The sequence below is a fragment of the Serinus canaria genome, chromosome 11, assembly GCF_022539315.1.
Source record: "Serinus canaria isolate serCan28SL12 chromosome 11, serCan2020, whole genome shotgun sequence".
NCBI classification, from domain to species: domain Eukaryota; kingdom Metazoa; phylum Chordata; class Aves; order Passeriformes; family Fringillidae; genus Serinus; species Serinus canaria.
This window is the reverse complement of record NC_066325.1, coordinates 16,550,011-16,574,218: the sequence shown is the minus strand read 5'-3', so window position 1 is coordinate 16,574,218 and position 24,208 is coordinate 16,550,011. Positions and strand designations below refer to the sequence as shown.

Here is a 24,208-nt window from a genome sequence, read left to right as displayed (position 1 = left end):
TCCCAAATGAGGATCCAGGACAGACTAAGCCAGTAGTTTTTCCCATTCTTTTATAACATTACTTCACTGCTTTTATTCACCTTTTAGACCCTGCAGTTTCTTAGCCAGTATTGCATAAAGTCAGGGGAGGTTCATCAGATCAGCTCTTTCCTGCTGTATAAAACTTTCAGACTGATTTTTTTTCCTCTCTCATGCTCAGGTAACTTCATAATTAAACACTAATTTGGAACCCACAAATCCAGTTACTTTCAAATAAGTTTCAGATGGGCATCAGGACTTTAAAGGACATATTAAAAAGAAATAGATTTTTTCTAGGTTTGTCCAGCAGCATCCAGGACTCATAGAGTACATTAAATATCAGCTTCACTTTTCACAATATTGCAGTGATGAAGAACGAGCTCAAAATTGATTTATTGATCTCTAAAAAGACAGATATATAAGGTTATTAAGTTAATACGTCAATATGTGAAAAATCTATTACTTGGGCTTGCTAACATTCCTGTGTTGGTTAGCAGTGGATGGAAAAAGGACAAGGCAGAGCCCTCCCCTCTGAAACAACTGCTCACAGGCAAGGATTCAGCACAAAGCCTTTTCTGGAAGGCATCTGCTTCTAGCATGGAGTCAGTGAGAAGCATCAGTTGCTGTTTATTTGCTTCCAAAATTAAGTTTTGTATTTAGTCCATGTTCCAAAATTTGTACTCCATTTATCCAACCTCAGTGTCTGCAGTTTTACCAAGATCTGACATAGACTTACACTTATTTCTGAATTATTTGGCCAATTCTTTTTCCAATGAAGTTACATGCAAGGAGAAGAAGTGAATGTTCAGTGCTTGAAAATCAGCCATGAGCCACAATATGGATTTAAAGATATACATCTATAGATATATTCAGAGAAGAGTGTTTCACTTCACAGATGTAAACAAAATCCTTTTTTAGTCAGAGAAAGCAAGGTTCTTGTGGTCCTTCATTTTGAATCCATTAGAGTTTTCAATGATTTATGCATGTGCAGAGTTTCTGTGCACTGGGTTGGCTTTTGTCACGTCACCTCAATTTTTCTAATGAGTCGCTAATGAGAGGTCAATTACTTATGGAAATTAGAAAAACATTCTTTGAGGAACTGGTCCGAGGCAAAGTGTGCTACCCCATAACGTTTTGATATAAATCATTACGGCATTAATGAATATTTTACTCTTTTTCATGTTACAGCTTATTTCCCCAACCTATAAAATAGCCTTAATGTGACTTTGAAACAAACATGAGTAACTGTCCTAAAAATGTAATCATATTGTATTTATGATAACTGCAGAGTATCTTTTTTTTGCTTTAGCTATAAATGGTTTGCTCAGGCATCAACATCTTGCTGTGAAACCTTCAGCTGATCAGAACAGCAGTGTCAGGTACACGAGGGTTCAGATTTAGCACAGCAAACCAGACCTGATTTCTGCTAAATCAGAACCCTGGTCTGACACCTGCCCTGGCTCCATTTCCAGGCACTACATGGTGGGAATAGGACATCCTGTACAGCATCCAGCTGGCTGGTTGGAATCCAAACTGGTGCTTGCAAATTGTCCTACTGACCCCAGGTACTCAGCACTGAAGGAAAACATCCAGAGCCTGCAGCACCTCATCCTGACCCCACTGCTGCTGAACCCTACCTCCCTTTTTAGTTAAAAACTATCAAGAATTGGTGGCAGGTAAGAAGTTAAAATATTCCCTTCACAATTCACCTTCCTTCTGGGCACCTATTTCGTGCTTTCTGAAGGTCTCAAATGAATGGTATAGAAGCAGAAGAAAAGAGGCAGAAAGAATTCCAGGGACCAAGATGGATAGTGGGTTAGTTGCAGTACCATGCAATTAAATTTAGAGGCCAGGGATATAATTCACTGCTGAAATTCAGCTTTGTGCCGTTGTAAGTTATTATTTCAGAGCAGAAGCTGAAATGGCCAGAAAGGGGAAAGTGTACAAGCAGAAGTATAATTGGACTTCAGTATTTCATATTGATACCCTGAGATTTCCACTGCTAAGCACTGTTTCAGAGTCTGACCAGGGTAACACTGCAATGTAAGATCTCCCATATTCAGGCCACTAGATTATCCCATTTCCCCTGCAGGCACTGTAAATCAAAAGCAAAAGATATCCTGTTATGTTCTAGAGGACAGTTTTGTTGGCCTTTCTTTTCAAACACAATCTGAACACACATGTTTTTTATGTGAGTCTCATTTACTTCAGCTGTACTGTCTTGAATACAGATTTAAATTGGGGGGAGTGAAGGAAAGTAAAATAAAGCAGACCTTGAAACCCAGCAGCTATCCACAGAGAAGGAAGGTGGCAGCTGGTTAAATAAAAAAATGAATGCATCATCACATGGATGTGATTTTCTCAGTTTATAAAGAATTACAATTGCTCAGTCTGGATTTAGGTGAAACCCCTGCAGGTTTTTGACTCAGAACCCATCACTTCGGTGCAAAGAAATCCATCGTGCGTATTAAGGGGTTGGTCCAAAGTACAGGGCTGCCACTTACTCTTAATATCACATTGGGTAGCACTCATTTTATGTTTCTAATTCCTCCTCCCTCCCTTCCTTCCTCCTCAGAAAGATAAACATGTGAACAACAATGAGGTGTCCAACTACGAATCGAAAGCAATACAGCTCTGCACAGATCAGCTCCGTGACGGGATGAAGAAGTGAGCGTGAATCTAAGCACCTTCTCTTCATATCATAGCCTTCATGTTGTTTTCAGGAGCATTTTTGTCAGGCAGTGATGAAAGGCTGAGAACAAAGTGAACAAAATTTCCTTTTACTGCTTAAAAATTCTCAGCTGCTTTGCTATATCAAAACGCTGTCTCTTTAAACAAATCGCATGGTTAAAAATGCCATGTTATAATTCAGCAACTAACTCTGAAAATGACAATTTAATCAATCAGAACCAACCCTCCTGAAAAGAGGGGTGGAAAAAAAATCTTAAAGCTTTCATGCAATGTGAGTGGTTGAAACTATAAAAATGTTCAATCACTGTAGAACAAGCCTGCAGCATCAATGTTTATTAAAGTCAGGGGAGCCATTTATTGACCTGGGAAACAGCAAAGCACCAGCAGCACTGCTGGATTGCATTTTTATGGTTAACAAACAAAAGAGGGTAATATTTTCTTTTTCTCTTTTAATTGTGATTCCTTCACATCCAAAAAGTTAAAAGCCTCCCGATTTTTAAAGGAAAGAGAAGGACACTGTTCTGCAGTCATTCTCTTTGCTCTGGCTCCTAACGTGGGCATATATCAAATAATTTCAAATATTTAGGCTTCTCCACATGCCAGCAGAATGACAGACCAGCATGAGTTCTTTCCACCACTTCAGCTGATGGCAGAATATAGAGAGCTGCCATTACGAGGCTGGTTCTTTCTGTAATCAAAAAGGAATCACTCTATTCATTCATGCAAAGGTCACCCTGCCACTGGACCAGCCAAAAGCACTCAGAACAAACTGTCCTCTCCCAAACTGACACCAGGCATTTTCTCCAAAGACACATCTTAATTGTTCTGGTGATTTTGTAACTGTTTTGCCACAAGCACGTTTTTAAAACAGACCTTTCCATACTGCACAAATTGTGAACTACCGAAGGCTATTAAAAGGAAAGAGTCAGCAACATGAACTGCACTCACAGATACGTGTTACCCAAATTGCAGGAGTCTGGCTCCTGCTGCATTCTTTCCACATCCTTCCCAACCACAGGAAAACCCACGGTCAGTGAGGAGCACAGGACAGGGATTTAAACCATCATCTGAGTGTCAGCTGATGCAGGAAACAGGACTCCTCTACGACTAACCAATATGATTAGGCAGAAGATGTTTATTGTTTATATTACATCATTTATACATTCTAGCTCTACTGCACACGCTGATCATGCTCTTCTTCATTGTTGACTCTAGCTCGTCCACACCTTCTGCATGCACTTCTCAGAGTATGTGATTGGTGGTTCACAGCCCTCTGTTATCTCCTCCTTGTGGTCTTGGTATTCTGTTTCTCAGCCTCTTCTTTCTTAATTTAGCACAGTTGATGTCTTAGTAGCCTTGATGCATTCCAGAGAGCTCTGAAAGAACTCTGGTAAGAATAACTACAAGCAGTATGGTTGGTGCACAATGGGGCTTAAGTTGCTCAGATACACGGCTACAAAATGCCACCTAAACCGGTGTCAATGCCAGAAAAGCAAAATACCAAAAGAGGGCTAAGGAGAGCTGGAGCTACCCCGTATCCTCCGTGGATGAGGCGAGGATGAGCAGCACGAGCTGTACAGGAGCACAGAGTCAGAGGTGATGAATATTGTAACAAATCCCTGGCACCCAGCACCTCAGCAGCTGTCAGTGCACCGCATGCATTAGCGGCTCAGAGCAGGGTGGGAGCAGGAGAGATGAAAAACGAGTTCTGCACATGAGAACGCCACCTCTGCCACGTGGAGGATTTCACACTCTCTCCGTGGGGAGCACAGGGGACAAAGCTGCTTTCCCGATCACTCCCAGCCCCAGTGCACGCAGCACTTCACACCTTCCCTTCAGGTTTGCAAACAGACCTCAGGCAGCTCCACTTCGCATTTTCTTTTCCTCATTCATAGAGAAAAACACATAATGTCCTTACTTAAAACACAGTGGAGGAGTTTGACACAAATTAATGACTCGTCTGTCATAGTTTAAGAATCCTGATATTTGCAAGGAGGGGAAAAAGGCTGCAGGTATTCGGAGAGCTGTAAAAAGCTGCCTTGGAATTCAAAGGCAGCTCATAAGAAATCAAATCAACTGATAGGTTGCTGTAAGGTTTGAGATACCCGTTTTGCACTAAAATCACACTACTACGATATTATGAATAAATAAAAGGTTATGGGAAAAGTAAGCCACGAGTTCTCTCAAATTAGATCCCATTGGCGTGAAATTACTTCACAGCTGCCACATGTGTTGCTCCAAGAGAGATTACTCCTTAAATAATGTTAATGACAACTTTGATTTGACTTCAGTAATTACTAGAGGGAGAAGGGACCACATTTCCTAGGAAGAAAAATCTTTTATCTGCTTGTTTAATGTACAATCTTTGATGAAATGGAACTCCTTTCCCCCAAGTTATTTCCTGAGTATTTTTGTTTTGAAGAAGAAATTGATTTCCAGGTTGAAAATGGAGCTGCTGTGAAGCACTCAGCTGTGGGAGAGAGTCTAATTGTCATTTACAATGACCCTCGATTCTTCTCTAAACATAGAGAGCTTCTTTTTCTCTCCTAACTCTCCTCACCCTCACTCCACTTCACAAGCAGGCGTATTCACAGGGCTGGATTCTTCTCTGAGTTACCTCCACCACCACCAGTAAATCATAAAAATTTCTCCTGCAATCAATGGAGTGTCTTCCCATTTACCAGACAGTATAATCTGGTCCACAAGGCAGCTGATTGTTATCTATAACCTCCCCATCCAATTCAAGTGATGGGAGATGCAACCCAAAAATTTCCTTTGGGCTTTTTTACTGCCAAAATAGATCACATTCTCTGGCAGCCTTTTTACAATCTCCACTTTTCTAAATAAACATCACAGAACCTATACTGCTTTTACTGCAAAATGCTTCTCCCTGCCTGTATCAAGGCAGGTATTTAGCTGACGAGCCAACAGTGACAGAAACTCTGTGCAAGCCTGGGGTGCAGCACCAAGACACGGGGTGCAGTAGGGAGCAGGGAGCACCAGGAATAATCTTCATGGTTAGGTGAGGTAAAAACCCCTTGCACTCTCCCCATCCCAGTTAGACAGTGCATGGTGATGTAAATTATTAGAATGCAGCTGCCAGAGAATTGGGGGCAGGATGGTCCTTCTCAACAAAGGCAGAGAGGAGCTGTTATGTGCAGTGCCCGAATCCCTAACAGGCTGTGAGCAGAGTCTGCTGAGGAATTGTTGAGCTGGGATGCTCTGCAGGATGGAGGGACTGAAACAGCTCTTGGAAAGGCCACCAAGCAAAGCCAGGCACTACCACAGCTCAGTGGCTGCAGAAGCGCTGAGGAGAGCACAGTGTTTAGAAGAAATCATTCAAAGGACATTCCTGGACTGTAAATGAACCAAAACTGCTCAGAAAAGCCCTGATGTTGAAGGTCACGCAATTAAACACAGGGCTCTGATTTGCAATGATCAACAAAAAGTAAATGCATTATTAAAATGCACGGCAAATAGAACAAAACAACAAAAATGGACAGATTCTGGCTGTACTCTGCCATTACATTAATTAACAGCTTTCCCCTATTGGTTTGCTCACTAAAATTCAAGCATATTCATTCTTTGATGAACATTTGTATTCAGAAAATGGCAAATTTCTTCCCAGCCTTCTTTTGTTGGGAAGGGATGATAGCTGTTAATGAGAAAGGGAACAGAGAAGGAGCAAAACAGTTTAGCTGCCACACTCACAATGTGACTTTCTCACTGGGGCCTTGAACTTCAGAGCAGCTTCAACTCATTTACAGAGCCTGGGAATGAAGGTGCCTTCCCTATAGGAAAATTAAATATTTTCACGCAGTGTTATGACTTTGCCTTGAAGCATTTGTGGCTCCATGTTTCATTGGCATTTGTGGTCATTTTAGTCCACTGAGCTTAAATGTGTAATAAGGATGCCTGGATGTGGATAATTCTCCCTCCTTTCCCACTGCAATCAGGTTTTGTCCTTCATTATACCTTTCTGTGGAGTCTATTAGACCATAAATCTTTACAGAGTTCTTCAAGCTTTGACCTACATCTTGCATATACGGGAACTTTTCTCCCTAAATTGTCTTTTGGAGCACACCAGTTCATTAAAGTTTTGAACACTGAACTCTCACTCTTATTGCTTTATCACCCAGTTTATGTGCCAAATGTCAAAACAGCCATCAGAAATCTGATTTATGAGGATATATAGAGAAATTGTGGTACATGCTTCTGACTGGGAGTCAGCTAGCAATTCCCTATCAGGATTTCCTCCTCAGCTCCCAGTGCCCAGCAGGGCAGTCCAACACCAGTGCTGCAAACATCGAATTCACAAATCACAATTCAGGACTAACAAAGCTTTGAGGCTTTTTGTAATATCTTTGAATTTGTGTGCTTTCCAGTTTTAATCACATCTGACCATTTTGTGATTTTTTTTTTTTTTTTAGTAAAAGTTAGTGCTGATTGTAAAAAAATAAACAGTTAGGAAGTCAAGCAGTCTCCAAATGCCAGTGTGAAAAGTATTTTATACTCTTTTTGAAATACCAGAAAATTCTGGATGAAGCTGTAAGCCGGCAGTACTGCACAACACACAAGCATGGGTAAAGCGTGGCAGGTTCACAGGCTGATTTACCATTTCATACCGAAGCGGATTTATGTGCTGCTCACACCCCCGATCTCCCTCACCCGGCACAGCCGTAAAGTTTATTTCTATCGCTGGTTTTGCATCACCAGCATACCCCCCGGGGCCCGGCGGCTCCCGGGCCGTGGCCAGGGCGCCGTAGCCAGGCTGCTGCGGGCAGAGTGCCGTGGCCGCGGCCGCCCCCGGCCGGAGGGTGGAGCCGCGCCGCCGCCTCGCCCCGCTCCTCTCGCGGCGTGCGCGGCATCGGCGCTACGCGAGCGCGGGGATCCGCCGCGGCCTGCGGGCCGCCATGGCCGGGGAGGTGAAAACCAAGCTGTCCAAGAACCTGCTGCGCATGAAGGTGACGGGGGAAGGAGGGGAGGGCGAGCCTGAGGCCTGCGGGGGGGGGTGGAAGCGGGGGCAGCCGGCCCGGGTACCGATGGCGAGCGGGGCCCGGCGCTGTGAGGCGCGGCCGGGCTGCGTGTCCCGGGCACACGCGGCCGTCCCGGAGCCCCGGTGTGGGGCATTGCCGTGCCCATCGCCGGCCACCCACGCTCCGGATAAAATGATGGGTTTATCCATGGGCCTCTCCCCGGCCCCCTTGCTGGGCTGCTGCCCCAGTTAGAGATCACTGATGCCGGCACCGAGCTGCTCGAACGCGGGGGTTACGAACTGCAGGGTTCGGTGCGGGAGAGCAGCCTCGTGGTTCCAGCAAAAGCCTGGCCTCCAGCGCACCTTTTGGGAGTGCTTTCTTCCACCTCGCTCCTCTGCTGCTGGGTTGTTTGTCGTGGGTTTAAATAAAAATATTTCAACGGCACATTGAAATGAAAATAGTCAATGCTGTTTGCTTTGCTTGGGGGTGGGGCTTTTAGTATTGAGAAAAGAAAGTTTTGGGGTGTCCATTTATAACCCCTGCTTACATTGCTGGCTAAGGAAATCCCAGCCTGAATGGGGATTAGCATCCAGTATTAACCAGCTTTCCCAACTCGTAAAAGCCAGGGATTTTAGCAACATCCCGATGTGCTTACTACCCTTGGAATTGTGAATCTCGTGTCACCAGTGAAATTAGTCTCTGCTCACTGGTTAATGGATTCTGCTTCACACCATGTACTACAACTCCTAATTCAGTAGGGTACGTTCTCTGATTGATGGTCCTTTATTGCTGGAAAACAACCAGGAAAAGCTGAGGACCTTATTTATTTTTTTTTTTAATGTTAATATTCAATTTTTTAACTGAACATGATGGGGCCTTTGTGGCTTCTTGCTTGTGGTGTTTTATGTAGCCATTTTTTCCCCACGTATATGGGCTTATATTTCACATTCTGGCTGAAAAGAGTTAGCTGACTTCAGTTCAATTTTTCACATAAAGTGCACTCTTCTACAGTTGGATGATGGAATATTTACCCTAATTAACACATGCTTCTAAATCTAAAACTTGTACACAGAGGGAACAAAATACATCTTGCCTCACTCTCTTAAGGCAGTAGGTGTAGAACTGAGTCAGCCAGCAATGTGTGATACAGTCAGACTCCCATAACCTGGATGGCAGCATCATTATTTTTTCTTATTTTTATATAATACACTTTTAAAATGAAATTTTTCTTTCAGTTGTTTGTCAGATTTCAAAAGCAGGTTTTTGGATTGTTTTTCTCTGGAAGGCCATGGAGAACCAGCCATGTGAATATGCTGCCATGACATTTGCAGGTTCACAGTCCAGGCAGTAATAACCAGCTTTGAAGAGATCAGTAGGTTTTGAAAAGGTCATACACAGATCTTACATTTAGCACTTTGTTTCTGCAGAGCTTCCTGTTTACAAGTGTTTTAATTAAGCCTTTAGCAGCTGCCTCTGCAGGTAGTGATCCAAAGTATTAGCAGAATCCAGCAGGTGGGTGCAGTGGCACCCAGATGTGACCCAGAGGTGTGGTTGGTGGTGCTGGAAGGACCATTTGCAGTAAATACTGGCCCACATGGAGACACACTTTTAGATCCTGCAGCATTTGATCCAGGTTTCATAGCTTGGGGAAACTCACCCAAACAGCTCCACAGTTACTGACTTACACATTCTGTGCCTACACCAACTGGTATATTTTTAATTCTTCAGTGTGTGTTTACATTCGAGAGAAACCTGATCACATAATTTCTATCTAGGTTTTTCCTGTAGTAATCTTCGGGAACATAATCTTTAAAATGGAGTGTGAAATGATTATTTAATTGGGTTCTTGTAGCAGAATTTCTTGTGTTGAGATTTTCGACTGGCTAACCAATTTCCTTGAGCAATATGTTTTTCCACATGATAGATTCACTTATTTTCCTCAAGAAGATACTGTAATTTTAATTGGAAAGCTTTGACATATTCTGAATCGACTCAGAAAACAGAAGTCAATTTTTCTTTCATTAAAGATCTTGTACAGTGGATGCAAATAGAAAAAGAAAATTAAACACTAGCTCTGTTGGCTTGTACTTCTGAGTTTGGTTTGGTTGGGCATTTTGTAAAGACTGAAGAGATGTGTGGGTTGTTTATAATACATACATTGCACACCTATATCACCTATATATTTTTACAGGACTGTGTGTGGACTGTAACTGTACTGTTAGACTTGCCTCTGTCTGGGAGTTATCTTGGTATAAATGTAGACCTCTGACAGGTACAGTTATCCAAACACTTTCTGTAGATCCTCAGGAAGGTCCCAACTTTTAGGGGAGGTGGGACTATATGGATTATCACCATAAAATTTTGAAGAGTTCTGGTTTTTCCCAGCATGTTTCATTGTCATTGTTTAGACTTAATTGTCCCTCAGTTCAGGCACCTGACTTAAGACAACTGGAAATTAAAATGCTGTTTCACAGGCCTCAGGTCTGTAGTTCAGTGCTCTCAGCAGTTTTTTATAGGCTGTGACAGATGTCTTCTTCTACTCCCAGCTGTTGAGAGGTTACTGTTCCTACCTGCCTGTTCCCATCCTCTGACAGAGGTTATCACCAAGGAAGCAAGTGACAGGAGTGTCCTTGTGTTAGGAAAAAATAGCAGTCTTGTCCTGAACTTCATTCTTGGTCTCAGCTCTTTTGGCAGACTGTTCCTGCAGAGGGCTAGCATGTCCTTAAATACAGTGCTGGACCAGTACTTTGGTGGGTCAGTGAGAACTGAAGAGTTGGGAACATCTTCCTTTAGCACAGCTGGATACAGAGGAGTTTTCTTCATAGTCTGGTTTCAGTGTCTCGCATTTTTCCACTTCCAAAGACAGGTTTGTGCCTTCAGAGCTACAAACACAATCCAGTTCATTAAATCTGAGAAGAGGATGGTTGAAAATACAGATGTTTCAAAAAAGGGCCAGCCTGGTATGACCCACCTCCAGCTCTGAGCTCCAGTGCTGTTTGTATGGGTGGAGTTGGTTCCAGATGTGCAGCAATAACTTCAACACCATTATCTTCTTTCTGGCCTTTACTGAAACATTAGAAAAACCTGAGTAAAATTAGGGAATTGTGACAACTCCAGTCCATCAAAACTAGCCAGGACAGGTCTGTTTCTTTATATGTAAGTACGGGTGGGACTGACTGTTAACTTTCAGTAGGTAGCTGTGATCAGCAGCTGTTTTAATTTTCCATTGTCTGTTTGCACAAACTTTGACCAAACTCAGAGGAAAAAAAGAGTCACAAGAAACATTTACTTTATATCAACTGCTAAACATTATGTAATGGATAATTGCTATCATGTAATTACTGCATGTTCATAAGATACTCACAATGCAGAAAACTGAAGCTGTGTGTTTGTGTTTTTCTTTGTAGTTCATGCAAAGGGGTTTGGATTCACAAACTAAAAAACAACTAGAGGAAGAAGAAAAGAAGATAATTAGTGAAGAACACTGGTATCTTGATGTACCAGATCTAAAGGAAAAAGAGTAAGCTTGTAATCTTTTGTACTTCTTATCGTCATTGGATTGTTTTGAAATGGAAATAGCATATTAATACATTTTCCTGTAAGATAAGTATGATAAATAACCAGTTAACAGAAGCAAAAATAGTGACAGACTGGTGTTACAACTTTTTTTATTATTTTTTTAGGGCTGTTATTGATGTTGCCTAGTAGTTTGACCTACTTTCAATTCTTGTGTGTGTTGTTTTCTTTCACTCACATGTTCTTCTAGATGCATGTAATTAGTTTCTTTCAGTCAGGGTCCACTTCATTCATTGCTGCTTTTTCCCTTCATTAGAGACAAAGTTTGAAACCTTGTGTTAGTAAATTCAGCTCCAGACACATGGTTAAGTTGATTCAGGACAGTTCTGTCCTCTTGTGTCCAGCTCCTTTCAAATTCTGGTTTTGAAATAGGAGAGATAATGGCAAAAATAAAGGAAGCCTTAGCTAATAAGGTAAAAAGTGTCCTGCTCTTTAGAAAGGTGCCTTAAATAGCAGGAGAACTACTTTTGAAATTGCTTGGGTTTCATCCTTTCTAAAGTGAAAAAAAATTCCACTGAGGGAGAACATACATAGTTTTGAAAAAGCTGGGACCCAAGGAATTAACTGTAGCTGAATAAGGCCATTGATAAACTCTTTTCCATTACTCTTGGTGGATATGACAGAAAGGTATTTGAGCTTCAGTTGCAGCAAGAAGTGTTCAAGCTGGACATTGGGAGAACTTTTGTTACAATAGGGCTATTGAAGCTCTGGAGTAGAATGCCTGAGGAGACACTGGATTCTTCATCATGGGAAGTCTTTTGGGGACAGGTTAGCTGGACCTCTGCTGTTCATGGCACATGTGTGACTGATACTGCCTTGAGGCTTGGCAATGAGCTCAATCTCTTCAGCCTAAGTTCTGTGATCATTTGATTTACATGGGAGATGAAGAGGATGAGGGAACAGGTACATATGTGTGAGGAAAAGGATGGAACAATCCACCAAAGTATTTTATCTGACACATGTATTATGAATACCTCAGGGTCATGTTTCTTTTCTCGCTCCATGCTCATTAAAAGAAGAAAAAAAAGAGGAAGAAGGGGGAAATATGTCTGCTGAACAGAGAGTGACACAGTGTTTTATACCCTGACAGATTCAACTAATGCCAGGTCTAACAGCACAATGAAAAATTAATTAGAAGCTTTTGCTGGTATAGTAGTGCCACCTGGGGAGTTATATTTATGTGGTATTTTTATTCTGGCAAAAGTATTAATGTAGGCAGAACCATACCAGCAAAGAGTGCTTTTTGTCTGAAGAGTTAATTTTGCTCGTGGACTGGCACAGCTTTACTGGCAAAAAGGATTCCTTTGCACTCCAAGTTCCTTGTACTGAAAGATTTATCAGGGCAATTGAGCAGAAAGTAGTTGATGGTTTAAAATACACTGTGGTTTTGTTTATTGAAGACAGCACATCCTTTTTGCATTTGTTTAATTTGATTATTTTAAAGTGCATGGTTTGACAAAATGCTGGGTTTGGGGTTTCAGGAGCTGTATAATAGAAGAGAGAAGCTTTCTGCGATGTGAGGATCTCGTTTATGGCAGAATGTCCTTCAAAGGATTCAATCCTGAAATTGAGGTACCATTTCAGTGTCCTGCTTTGAGCTTGTCTCACATTAGGATTGAAGCTCTTGGGGATGGGGATTTGAATGTTTACACTGTGGCCTTATTGGCCTTTGCAGCACCTTTCATAAATCCTCCCATGTCCAGCAACTCCATCATTCAACCCTAAATGTTGATCAATGCAGCATCTGGTAAATAGAATCTTTTTATCTCCCCGTGTTGTTGGTCAGTAATTGCATGACCCCTGCAGATTTTCCCTCCCTGAAGTGAGGAAGCCATCCCACACGCTGCTCACCAAAACAAAAGCTCACTTTTCCTCCCAACATAGAATGAACACTCCAATCTACAAACATTCAACTGTATTTATTCAACACTTACTTGTATCAATAAGGGCTTAGAGTTCCAAAGTAAAAATGCTGGGCAAGAGTCTTTAATTTCTTACTGGCATCATTCATGCTGATAGGGATGATGACACAGGAACAGTAATGAAAAGGTTAGCACTGAACCTGAAGCAGGAAGATGGAGGTGTAAAGACTAAGAGATTTGCAGAAGGCCATCTAAGGTAATTTACTGGAGAATTCTTTTAGTTACTTTGAACTTGCTGTCCCTGTGACTGAGCTTATGATTGCTTCATGGCTTTTACTGTAAATCCTTGAAGATATTCATTCTTTTTAACAAAACCGTTTCAAGGTCTGTGTGCTAGCATCACAATGAAAAATTAATTATGATCTGGTCTCCTGGAGATGTTTGGAGAACCCTTTAGGATGTTTGAGTAGTACAATACCCTGAAAACACTGTCTCTGTTGCCTTTTCTTCATAAGTTTTCATAATGATGGGCTCTAGCCTAACCAGGAACAGAAAATAATTACTGAATTTGATTCTTGCCTCTTATGCTCTTCTACCAGTGAATTTCAGCACTGTTGTCATTGTGTCATGGTTACATGCTTAAGCTGTTTCTCACTTCATTTTCAGAAGTTAATGATCCAAATGAATTCTAAGTGCAAGGAGGAAAAAATTGAAGAGGATGATAAAATGGAGGCTGATGTGTCAGATGAAGAAATGGCCAGAAGGTAAGTTACATTTTATGACATAATCAGTACTAGCTAGTAATATGGTATGTTACTGTGTTATGTGTGGGGAAATAAAACCCAAAAAGGAAACAAACAAAATCAAAAAAGCCCACAATTAGATATGGAACTGTACCAGATTGATTTTCCAGGAGTGCTGGTGTATATTCACTTGATTATCCATCACATTTGGGGGTAAATTCTCCATCACTTGTAGGGGTTTTCTGCCCTTTGATATCCAGGTATTCCATGCTAATTCCCTCCTTGTTACCAGCAGGTAACAAATTGAAACTATCAGAATGAATAATAATGTAATAAGTCATGCAGTACTTGTGCTTCCTCAAGCTTTTAATGACCAGGTTTTTTACACCACTTGAATTGTTGATTATGTTTAGGATATGCACCACGATTTTAGTTGAAGGTGTAATTTTTTTAATTCTCTCTACAGATATGAAACATTAGTGGGAACAATAGGGAAGAAATTTTTGAGAAAAAGGGACCAACGTGTACTCAAGGATGATGATGAAGATGATGAAGTTGAAGAAGGGAATAGTAACACAAGACCTAGTAAAAGAGCTAAGAAAATGTTCTTAAAACCTCAGGATTAATGTCAGCTGCACAAGTGGAGCTTGTTACCTAATGCCTTCCAGAGTACCAAGAACTGGAGATTATTTGGAGTTTTTGCTATTTAATGTAAAGGGTGGATTTGTAAATCTGTTCTGTTCTCATTGAAATTTCTACCATCCACAGGACAGACACTTCCAAAGTGGGTGTTTATGTAATGGATGTTGTACATCCTTTCCTCTCTCAGCAGCTTTTCATGAGTGGGGCACTCATCCCATCAGTCTCTTTAAATGTTCTGCATAGTTAAATTGAGTGCTGCATGCAATCAAAAGCAACATTATTTACAATTTAGGATAACATCTGAAAGAAGTATTTGGAGTAAAGATGAGCTGTGTCCAATTCAGTAAGGCAGTTCAGCTTTCACTGCTTGCTTTATTATGAAAATGAAACCTGCACTCTCTTCAAATTGAAAAAAGTCAGCAGAAACATGCTTGGTTTGTGATCTTTTCTACTGTGCTTAAAATAAGATGGGAGAAGAACAGAGAAATAAAATCCACTTTATTGAATTTTATTTTTTATAAAGTTTATTTAAAAATAGAGGATTTTGTAGTGAAACTTTTTTTTATACAGCAAGCCAAATATTGGGCGACGTTTACAGTTTGACATCTGAGCAGATTGTGAATCTTAGTTTCTGCCTTCCAAAAGAAATTTGCTAATTTTGCCTCTTTTTCAGCAAAAAAATCCAATCTTATAATTATGTAAGTCTTGTCATAAAAGCATAATAACAGTTTCAGAAACGTACTTGAAAGCAGAATAAAAACTGTGGGGTTTTGTGTTAATGATTGTGGATTAGTTTATTTAGTGTAAAAAAATTATGCTTAATACAGTCTGATACAAGGATATTCATCCTTTTTTGTTCTGGCCACAGATGTCCCCAACATTTAGCTGAATGCATTGATTTATCTAGCATGTGATGAAGCCATCTGAAGTAGTATTAGGGTAGAAACACCATTCTCTTTGGTCACTTGGTGCTCTGGGTCTTTTGAAAAACCTCAGTGTGTTCTTGTCTAAAATCATTGCCATTCTTTGTGTACGGCCTTTCAACAAGAAATATTGCTATTGCTACATTTCCTCAGGATGTCCAAGCTACTCATCCTTAATGCTGGCTCTCTGCAGAAAGGAGTTTGTTGATTGAAGTGAGGAGTGGCCATTTTGCCATGGGCACGAGGCTTTTTTTTGGTCTTTTTTTAAGAGCTCAGTAAAGCAAGATGTGAAACTCAATTATTTAAGGAAGGACACACTGTGTCTGCTGTATTTTGCTTGTGATACATGAACTATGATCCGTATATCAGGAGCACCTAATTAGATATTCAAGATGGATCACACATGAAAAGAGAAATATACTTTTAACCTAGTAAGGGAACTTTGTGCAGGTGGAAAGGCTGTGATTCATGATCTGAAATAGTTTTTCAGAGCTAATTAAATGCTACTGGTTCAATTACTTAAAACCTGATCATATATTACTGCTAGCTGAAAAGGAGTTAATGATGGCAAGACATTTTTCTTCCCATGGAAGATGTGACCTGGGCTATGAAATGATTTATTGTTGGTCATCACAAGAAAAACTTGGAATACATCCCATTATTCTTCTTGCTTATTAGTAGGAAAATGATTCCTCTGAATGGATTTCTTGAATGGAGAGTGAATTTCTGCATAGCTGTGCTGAATAATTGAGGTGTGAGGTGTGTTCTGGTGAACCACCACCAACCAGGAGATGTCACTGCAATTGCATGTCCTGAGACTGTGGGTTGGGGAAGTGTCCAGTGGTGCCATGTAAAGAAGCTTTTGGGTTATTTTGGTAACAGCAGTGGCTGAAATGAATTCTATGTGTAGTCTTCCTTTTTCAGTGTTCTGCAGAGATCTCTCCTGCATTGCAGGGTTCTGTTCAGTCCAGTGGGGAGTAATTCTCATCAAAGGGCATTCTGCCTCCTTAATTTCATGTCATTCCCTGAGGGATAGCTGGACATGAGAGTGGCACAGTACATGGATAAGCACATGAGAAGCTAAACAGCTTCCTAGAAAATCCACAGTTTTGGAATTGGGACAGAGGAAGGTTGGTTCTGTTTCAACAGATAAGTTGAACAAACTGTGAGGAAAAGGTAGATTTTAGTTTATTGTCTTTAAATCTGGGAGCTTTGCTGTTCACATTCAGCTGGTGGCTCAGTGCTACAGTAAGACCAGCTACTTATTTTTAGCACAATCTTTTATTCATGGCACATTTGCAAAATGTGCCTTTAAAAGCACCATCCATAGTGTGTTATTGTGAGCAAGACAAAACCAAAACTCAGCCCTGTGTGACTTTTAAAATGTACTTTAAGTACAGAGTTACAAGCAGACATGGTGGGATGTTCTGAAATACCTGTCTGCATTTCCAGTGGTATAAATATATTTATGGATGGATTTAAGTCTGACTCGAGCTTCCTACCTGCGGTAGAAACATTCTGCTGTATAAAATCTATGCTTGAACTACTCTTGACAGAGGTGTAAGCATAGCAGTGAAATATTCATAAAGCAAACCTGCATTGATTCAGGCTTTCTTGGCTCTGACACAGGCTCCAGTACATTTTATGCACAAGCTCCTAAGCTGTAGCCCTTTCCCAGGTGGTCATGTTTCTAAATGAAAAGTATTTCTTCTTTGAAAACAGGAGCAAGGTGGGTAAGTAGTGGTTTTGTTACAGAAAACTGGAAACTGGCTAAGTGTTACCAGACACCAGAAGTGTTCGTGCCTGTGACCCTGAAGTGTGGTTGTAGGTGGTGCTCACTGACAGCTCATGTCTGTCTGTCCCTTGCCATGTGAAGTTTGGTCCCTCCCTTTGGCAGGCTGGTGGTGCTTATCTTGTAATAACTGCTGGGCTTGAAAATATGGAAGTATTGAACAACTTTGTCTTTCTTGCTGATGTTTCTCTTTTGCTTCTATTTTGCTTAGTATTGGATCTTAAAAAGCCCAGGACCAGAGTCCAACTGAAGTGAGCCATCCAGTGTGAATTTAGTAATGCTTGAGCTGATTAAACTTTGGCTCTTGGGGAGGGGCAGGATGCTCAGTGTTCCTGTAGAGTTTGAACCATGTTTCTTGTGCTCTGTCTTGTTCTCTGATGAGACTCTCCATTGGGCAATGCTCCAACCACGGGTGGCTGTCGTTGCCATTGGGCATTGCCTGTGTGTGTAATGGGCAGCTGGGCTGGGATTCTGGGACTTCATCCAGCATTCAGACTTTAAAAGAAATTGTTTGTCTTTCTCTTGATTGGAATACCATACTTTTAAATTGTATTTGGAATTAGATGAGTCTGGGGGTGGAGGGGGGAGGTTTCTCAGCATTTGTTTTGCCTCATTTGAACAACAGTCCACAACTAAAACTGCAAAATCACTTAGGCTCTCATTAAACCCTTCTCTGAGAATGCTAATAAAGCATTGTGGTAGGGAAGGATGGCAGCCATCCCACAGTTCCCTAGCACATGTGAATTCAAGTTTCTGTGAGAGCTGATGCTTTAAGGACTTGGTAGATTGTTTTCTTTTCAGGCTGGAAGAACATCAGCTTCCACAATACTGCCTTGCTAATGGAACCCCAGCATGAGGCCTCAGGGTTTGTTTGGTTTTGTTTGGTTTTACACCATTCTCATCTCAAACCTCTGAGGGATTTCAGGCCTGGCCTTCACACCTCAATAACCTGCTTTCATCAGCTTTTGGGGAGCTTTAGTTAAACTGTGAAACTGTACCATAGCTGCATGTGTTGACATTTCTTTGTGTGATTTCATGTTTCTCAGTGAGGACCTGCTTATAATTGTCACATCAAGATGAAAAATTAACAGATGGGAGTCAGGGAGATGGTTGGAGCCTCAATCACCAGCAGCTCTGTAGATCTTAGGTAAGAACCAAGCAGTAGAAGGGGTAGCTGGGTGAGTCCCATCACTGCAGGCCCAGTTAAATGCTGGAGCCCACTGATCCCCAAGAAACCCTTGCATACAAAAATCCAAGCAATTACTTGGGAGCAACAGCAGGAAAACCTCTAGGGAAGTTGGGAGGCAAAATATCCAGCCTGTTAATGGCTGTCCTCAAGACAAGAAAGCAGCTGTGGTTGATGGCACAGAGAAATGTGGTTTGGTGAGCTGAGTAAATGAGAATCCCATCAGATGGAATGGAGGTGGTCAGTGTTTTGAAGCTTGTAATGTTCCCTGAGGTCTTGGGGAGCACCTTGTGCATCTGGTGGAAGCACCTTGATCAATTATTTAGAAAGGGGTAAAAACCCCTAATGGGATGTTAATATGAGTGAATAGCCTGAACACAAATTACTGAACAAATGCCATAATTCCATTATTAGCAGAAAGGCTGTGTTCTGGCCTCAGATTGTTGAACTCTAGGATCTTAAAGGGCTTTTCCAACCTCAGTGATCCTGTGATCCTAAGTTTGAGGTGGGAAGGGTTGGCCAGCAGATCAGCAGCATGAGTGAACAGCCCTCACTTGGCAGATGGGGTGTGCAGGAGTCAGTACAGCTGGGGGCAGCTGTTCCTAAAACAACTCATAATGTCTTTATTTTCCTTTTATTGATTTTCAGGTATACACTTACAGCATTTGTGAGATTAATGATTAGATTATGTCTTGGAGCAAAAAGACTGTTCAGTGGGAAGAATCAACATTTGACTGATACTCAGGCTTATTACAGACTGGGGAGAAAGGCTGGTTTTCAGTGTTTTTGCTATTTTTTTGATGCATTTAAGAATGTTTCCCCTTTCTTAGTGGTTTCCTTCGTTGGGCTTTTTGCAGAGAAGCATGCTAGGAGGAAGAACATTTTCTGGAAAAAAACATGATTGTGAAAACAGAAAAGCTTTCCTTTAGATTTAACTGGCTTCTTGGGTTGTTTTTTCACTTTGATACAGATGAAAAAACACTAATGACATTAAAGCTCCTGTGCTAAGTGGTACCCATTCAGGACAGCCATATGGACACTCATGTTTGCAGGACAAAAGGAAGGGTATAGTGGGCTTAGCTTCATATACAAATATACTGCAGTCCTAAAAGTACAGAATTTCCACCCCTTTTGGGACAAAAGTAAATCCAAGCCAGCTGTGACATTTAAGTACCAGTCACAGTTTGCAGGATGATTATATCTCAGAAACAAAGCTTAGTAGTTATCTCCTTAGAGCCCATCAGCCACAATAACACTGCGATATACAGAATTTTCATCACCAGAAGAATAGCTACATACCAAAAATTACTTGGGGCAGTTTTCTGCAGTAATGGCCAGAGGGATGCACATGATGATGATTTTCATTTTGTACTATGGTTTGTCTAAGGATGATGGTGAAAGAATTATGCCTCCTAATGCTCCTTTCCAAGACGACAATGTTTTACTCATATTAAAGGTAGAAGAATGAGATGAGCTGTGAGTGGTTGGATCTTGTGAAAAATGAAGTTTTAAATGTGTGCTTTCTTGTCTAAATGCTCACAGATTACTTGTCTCCCTATAATAACCTTAGAAAATGTGTTGGCAGCATATCACAATTAATAATCCATACTCTTGTGCTACAGGCAGTCCAAAATTCCCCAGACATATTTCTTACCCAAGCTTATAACCAGATTCAAATCAAATCCTACATTTGTGCCAAAAATTGAACGGCAGTCATCTCCCAGCAAATAATTTTACCTAACTGACTCAAGTCTTAAATTCGTGATTTTTCCCAAAGTGAAATTCACATTAATCTCATACTAATGTATGTATCCTTCAGTCACCTGCTGAAAAAGAATCCCATAACCTTGCAGTAGGGATTGCACAGACAGTGGAAGCTGCTGTACCCACATAGCATTACTATAGGTTTTCCTGGCCACCTAGATTGTGTAAGATGCTTTAACATTAATGGGGACAAGTTTTCTCTCTAGGGTGATATTAAATTTCTCTTTGAGGGCTTTTTCCACCTCTTCATCTTCAAGAGTTACAAATTCCACCAGATCCATGTTTTCCTTGTAGTTGTACGTGGTCTCAGTGAGTGTCCACCCAATCAGCGCCCGGAATCCATCGGTGGTCTGGAGGGTGCAGATGGACTTCCTTGTGAAGAGGGAATCTGGAGAGGTCTGGAGGTATGTGCACTGGAAACGGAAATCTTCCACTGTCCGTGGCTCGAGGCTGAACATGTAAACCTTGCGACACTCCTTTTTCTCCAGCAGGTCGGAGTTGGAGAAGCTCTGGTTGGGGATGTATTGTTTCCGTCTCATTTTCTCCAGGTACCAGACGCCGTTTTTCTCCGTGAAGCGGAACACGCCGGGAGCCTGGGGCTGCTCTTTCCCTGACACGAGCTCCATGGGCTGCCACATCTGGTAGGACACCCCAAAGCCTCCATCAACGACGTAGGCTTTGCCATTGATGACGACCTTTACCATGAGGTGGGTCATGCGCGTGGCGTAGGCGTTCTGCTGGGGGTTGAACACGTAGGCTCCCAGGAAGCTGGTGTCATAGCCCAGGCCCTTCAGCACCCAGCCCAGCAGCTGGTTGTTTTCCATGCACCAGCCACCCCTCTTCCTCTGCACAATCTTGTTGTAAACGTGCTCCAACTCCAAAGTAATTTTCTCCCCACAGTGGATGCTGAGGTTTTCGAAGGGAACAGCGCGGATGTGATGCTGGAATATATCGGTTAAGGTTTCCAAATCTTGTTTTTCAGTGGAGCCTTTATAGCCAGTTCTTGCAAAATACTCTTCAAGGTTCATCTCACCTGTAAATGAAGGAATTGTGTTTTGGTTTCTTTACATCAGTGATTTATGATGCTGTGAAAAGCTGCCCTGGCTCTGCCAGCAAAGATTCTTTAATCTACTGAACCTCATCAGAACAGCTTTTAAAGGAAACAAGCATTCCTATCAAATGGTTCCCTGAGCAAAGAGCAGTGCACGTGTGGGTTTGCTTTTGTCTTAGAGCCATCCCTCTGGCAAACAGCTGATGCCATTTCAGTTTCCTACAGGCAGCTGCGAGATGAGAATTTGCTGTATTTGCATTGCAACAGAGGGGTTAAGAAGAAATGTAAGGTCTTGCTGGGGAGTGTGTACAAGGGTTCATGAGACATGGTCTAAAGCCACTGCTCAGTGACAGGACTGTCACTGGGGGAGGCAGTGGCATCTGCCAGTGGGAGGGAGGACATTCTGAGCCAGGATTCACATGTTCTTTTCATGAGTCTGCCACTGATGGACGTGATAGTGAATGAATCGCTTGTTCCTCTTCCACCACTTACAAAAAGTTAACATGAAAAGCAAGCTTTATTCAGATAATTATAACTGAAAAAACTCTGACTTTTGAAAGTCACAGACTGCTGAGTCTTGTAGAAACTCATTTTGGTGTTGGAATAATGGATCTGAATGGAGGGAAGTGAGTGGCCCAAAAGACAAGGAGCACATCTCCATTCCCTCCTGTGCCCTGTGTCTCACAGGTCACCCTGAGATAAACAGGGGCTGCTTTACTCTCTCTGAGCTTTCTCAAAATTCACCAGTCCTTTAACTCAACAGTGAACTATTGAATGTTTACTGCAAATTAGAATTTCTCACAATGATTCTCAGTGGCAGATTCATGCTGTGCATATTCATGGTGTGGAGGCAGCTGTCCCAAGTGAACAGAGAGCACCAGAAAAAACCACACATTACCTGCTGCAGAGAGGAATTTAGCTTCCAGTGATATCTAAGTGTGTTGTTGGAGGATATGTTCAATGTAATAATATTTGTTAAGTGTAACATAAAAGTCATGGCACTTTTGATTTGCAGAATCTGAGTATTTCTGATCCTACCACTCTTACTGTGAATGCTAAATAGATCACACCAGTATAAAGCTGGTTCTCGAGTTTGTATTATTTGTAATTTCTTTCTGCAGCTCCATAATATGCTTGATCAGCACTAGATCTGGACTGCAGGAGATGAAAGCCACTGTTCTTTTGAAATGTGAGCAGACCAGATGAAAAGGCAGGTATTGAAAAGGCTGTCCCACAAATGTGGTTATGATTTATGTACAAAAAAAATCAGCAAAAGAATATTAAAGGTGCAAATGAAGATGTTCATACAAAACTATTCCTTACCAGGATTATACACAGTATCAGCAATTCCATTGTTGAAAATATGTTATCTTCTTTATCCTAATACATCAGCACATGGACTTCCTGCGTTGCACAACCCACAGTCTGTAATTTTTTTAGGTTGTTTTTAAAAAGCTGTAATTTTATTCCCTTAAAGCAGACTCTCTTGATTATTAGACTGAACTTTTGCTTCCTTTGCACTTGAAATACTTTTAAATAAATTCAAGTATCTAAAAGCACGACTTCCAACAAGAAGTTGCAGTTCTAAATTTATATCTACTATTGTACCTAAACAAAAGAATCTCTTTTATAGTGAAGTGAAGCTTCTTCTGAAGAGTGAAAGGTAGAAGAATTGAAATTGCACATCACTGTTTTGCCCTCTTTAACAGCCCCTGTTTAGCAGGTGATATTTTAGCTCTATATCCACACATTTTTAGAACATTTTTCCTAGAGAATGTTGCTTACATTATTGTCCGTGACCTTTACCTTCATAAAGAAACCAGGGTTTTGTATCTTTCTTTGGAGGGTTTTTTTTAAGAAAATAAACTTACCTCTTGTGAGATCCCTTTTTATTTATTGAGGTATTCAGTTTCTGGGGGGGTTATTACAGGGGCAGCAGTCAGTGAAGCCAGGAGTGGATACAGATTGTGAGAGTTGTCTTTCTAAGCTCTGCTGGTCCTCGCTCCTGAATCTTAAATTCCAAGAAAGGGCAGAGTCCATCCAAAAAGAATTCACATTTTTGGACTTCACTGATCCGTGAGCAAATTAAACTTTGTTTCTTCCTATTAGTAGATGTTTGTGCCTTCCCCTAGTTAAGACCAGAATGAACTCGTTTTCTGTGTAAAGTAATTACATTGCAGATGGTGTTATGACTTTTTTAAATTAAATATTGTTGTTTTGCAAACCAGCACTTTGCAGTGGAGGATGTTCATCTGTGCCCTGGTGGGTGCACAAGGTGTTGCAGGCTGAGCTCCATGGATGCACAAATGACCCTTCTTTGCCCACACAGGAACTGTTTCAAGCTGTTCAACTCTTCAGCTGTAGCAGGGAGTTATTGTGGAGCTGCCACACCTAACGAATGCCATGGCAAATATTTATTTGCATGAAGTAATGCATTTCTGCTCTAAAACCTGCCCTCCTGCATCCCCACAGCATTGCAGTGCTGTTCATTTAATTGCTGTTTAATTTAATTCTCCCTGGTCAAGCCTGTCTCCCTTCATTGGATGGAGATGGAATGTCAGAGGAGGCCTCTGGGAAAGGCAAAGAGCACATCAGACTGCACCTGGGGAAGCACCTGATTTTTAGCACATCAGGTAGGTCTGTGTGGTTGACTGAAATAAGAATCAAAGTCTTTTTCTTGGCTGATGTTCTTGTGTCACCCTCTTTCATGGCACATCCTGTAGAGTGCCACAGGTATCATCAGGGAAAAGGCTTCTGTGCTATGGATATCTTGCTGTGAAACCACACTGGTGGCACATCCTCACTTCCCAGGTCTTTCTTTTGCATCCACACTTTTTAAGGTAGCTTTTGTGCAGAATACTGTTTGTAATGAATATGAAGATTTTATCTATAATGCCATCATCTCCTCTTGACATCCCATGAAGGCATGGTCCTGAAAGTTTGGATTATATTTTGCAAAGATTGAGCTTTTTTTCAGTTTTGAT

At 41.4% G+C, this 24,208-nt stretch overlaps 3 protein-coding genes across 5 annotated transcripts in view; 2 read left to right on the top strand and 1 right to left on the bottom strand.

The window, feature by feature from the left end:
- The window catches only part of SDR42E1 (short chain dehydrogenase/reductase family 42E, member 1), a 1,031,186-nt gene that overhangs the window by 934,954 nt on the left and 72,024 nt on the right, over nt 1-24,208 (top strand). The window lies entirely within an intron of this gene.
- Nucleotides 7,540-15,287, top strand: MPHOSPH6 (M-phase phosphoprotein 6). The gene is made up of 5 exons (XM_030227464.2): nt 7,540-7,673; nt 11,093-11,205; nt 12,743-12,833; nt 13,790-13,887; nt 14,333-15,287. Exons 1-5 carry the CDS (start codon nt 7,623-7,625, stop codon nt 14,490-14,492), a joined length of 513 nt encoding a protein of 170 aa, XP_030083324.1. The 5' UTR covers nt 7,540-7,622; the 3' UTR covers nt 14,493-15,287.
- On the bottom strand, nt 19,028-24,127 carry LOC103816736 (arylamine N-acetyltransferase, pineal gland isozyme NAT-10). The gene is made up of 2 exons (XM_009090752.4): nt 23,096-24,127; nt 19,028-21,206 (listed from the first exon to the last, which is right to left on the bottom strand). Exon 2 carries the CDS (start codon nt 21,199-21,201, stop codon nt 20,329-20,331), a length of 873 nt encoding a protein of 290 aa, XP_009089000.1. The 5' UTR covers nt 21,202-21,206; nt 23,096-24,127; the 3' UTR covers nt 19,028-20,328.

What these genes read in the sequence shown, in the direction of transcription:
- MPHOSPH6 (XM_030227464.2), top strand. Translation starts at nt 7,623, where the DNA reads ATGGCCGGGGAGGTGAAAACCAAGCTGTCCAAGAACCTGCTGCGCATG. An exon ending in AGAACCTGCTGCGCATGAAG is followed by an intron (nt 7,674 to 11,092) that starts GTGACGGGGGAA and finishes TTTTCTTTGTAG; the next exon opens with TTCATGCAAAGGGGTTTGGA. An exon ending in CCAGATCTAAAGGAAAAAGA is followed by an intron (nt 11,206 to 12,742) that starts GTAAGCTTGTAA and finishes TTGGGGTTTCAG; the next exon opens with GAGCTGTATAATAGAAGAGA.
- LOC103816736 (XM_009090752.4), bottom strand. Translation starts at nt 21,201, where the DNA reads ATGAACCTTGAAGAGTATTTTGCAAGAACTGGCTATAAAGGCTCCACT.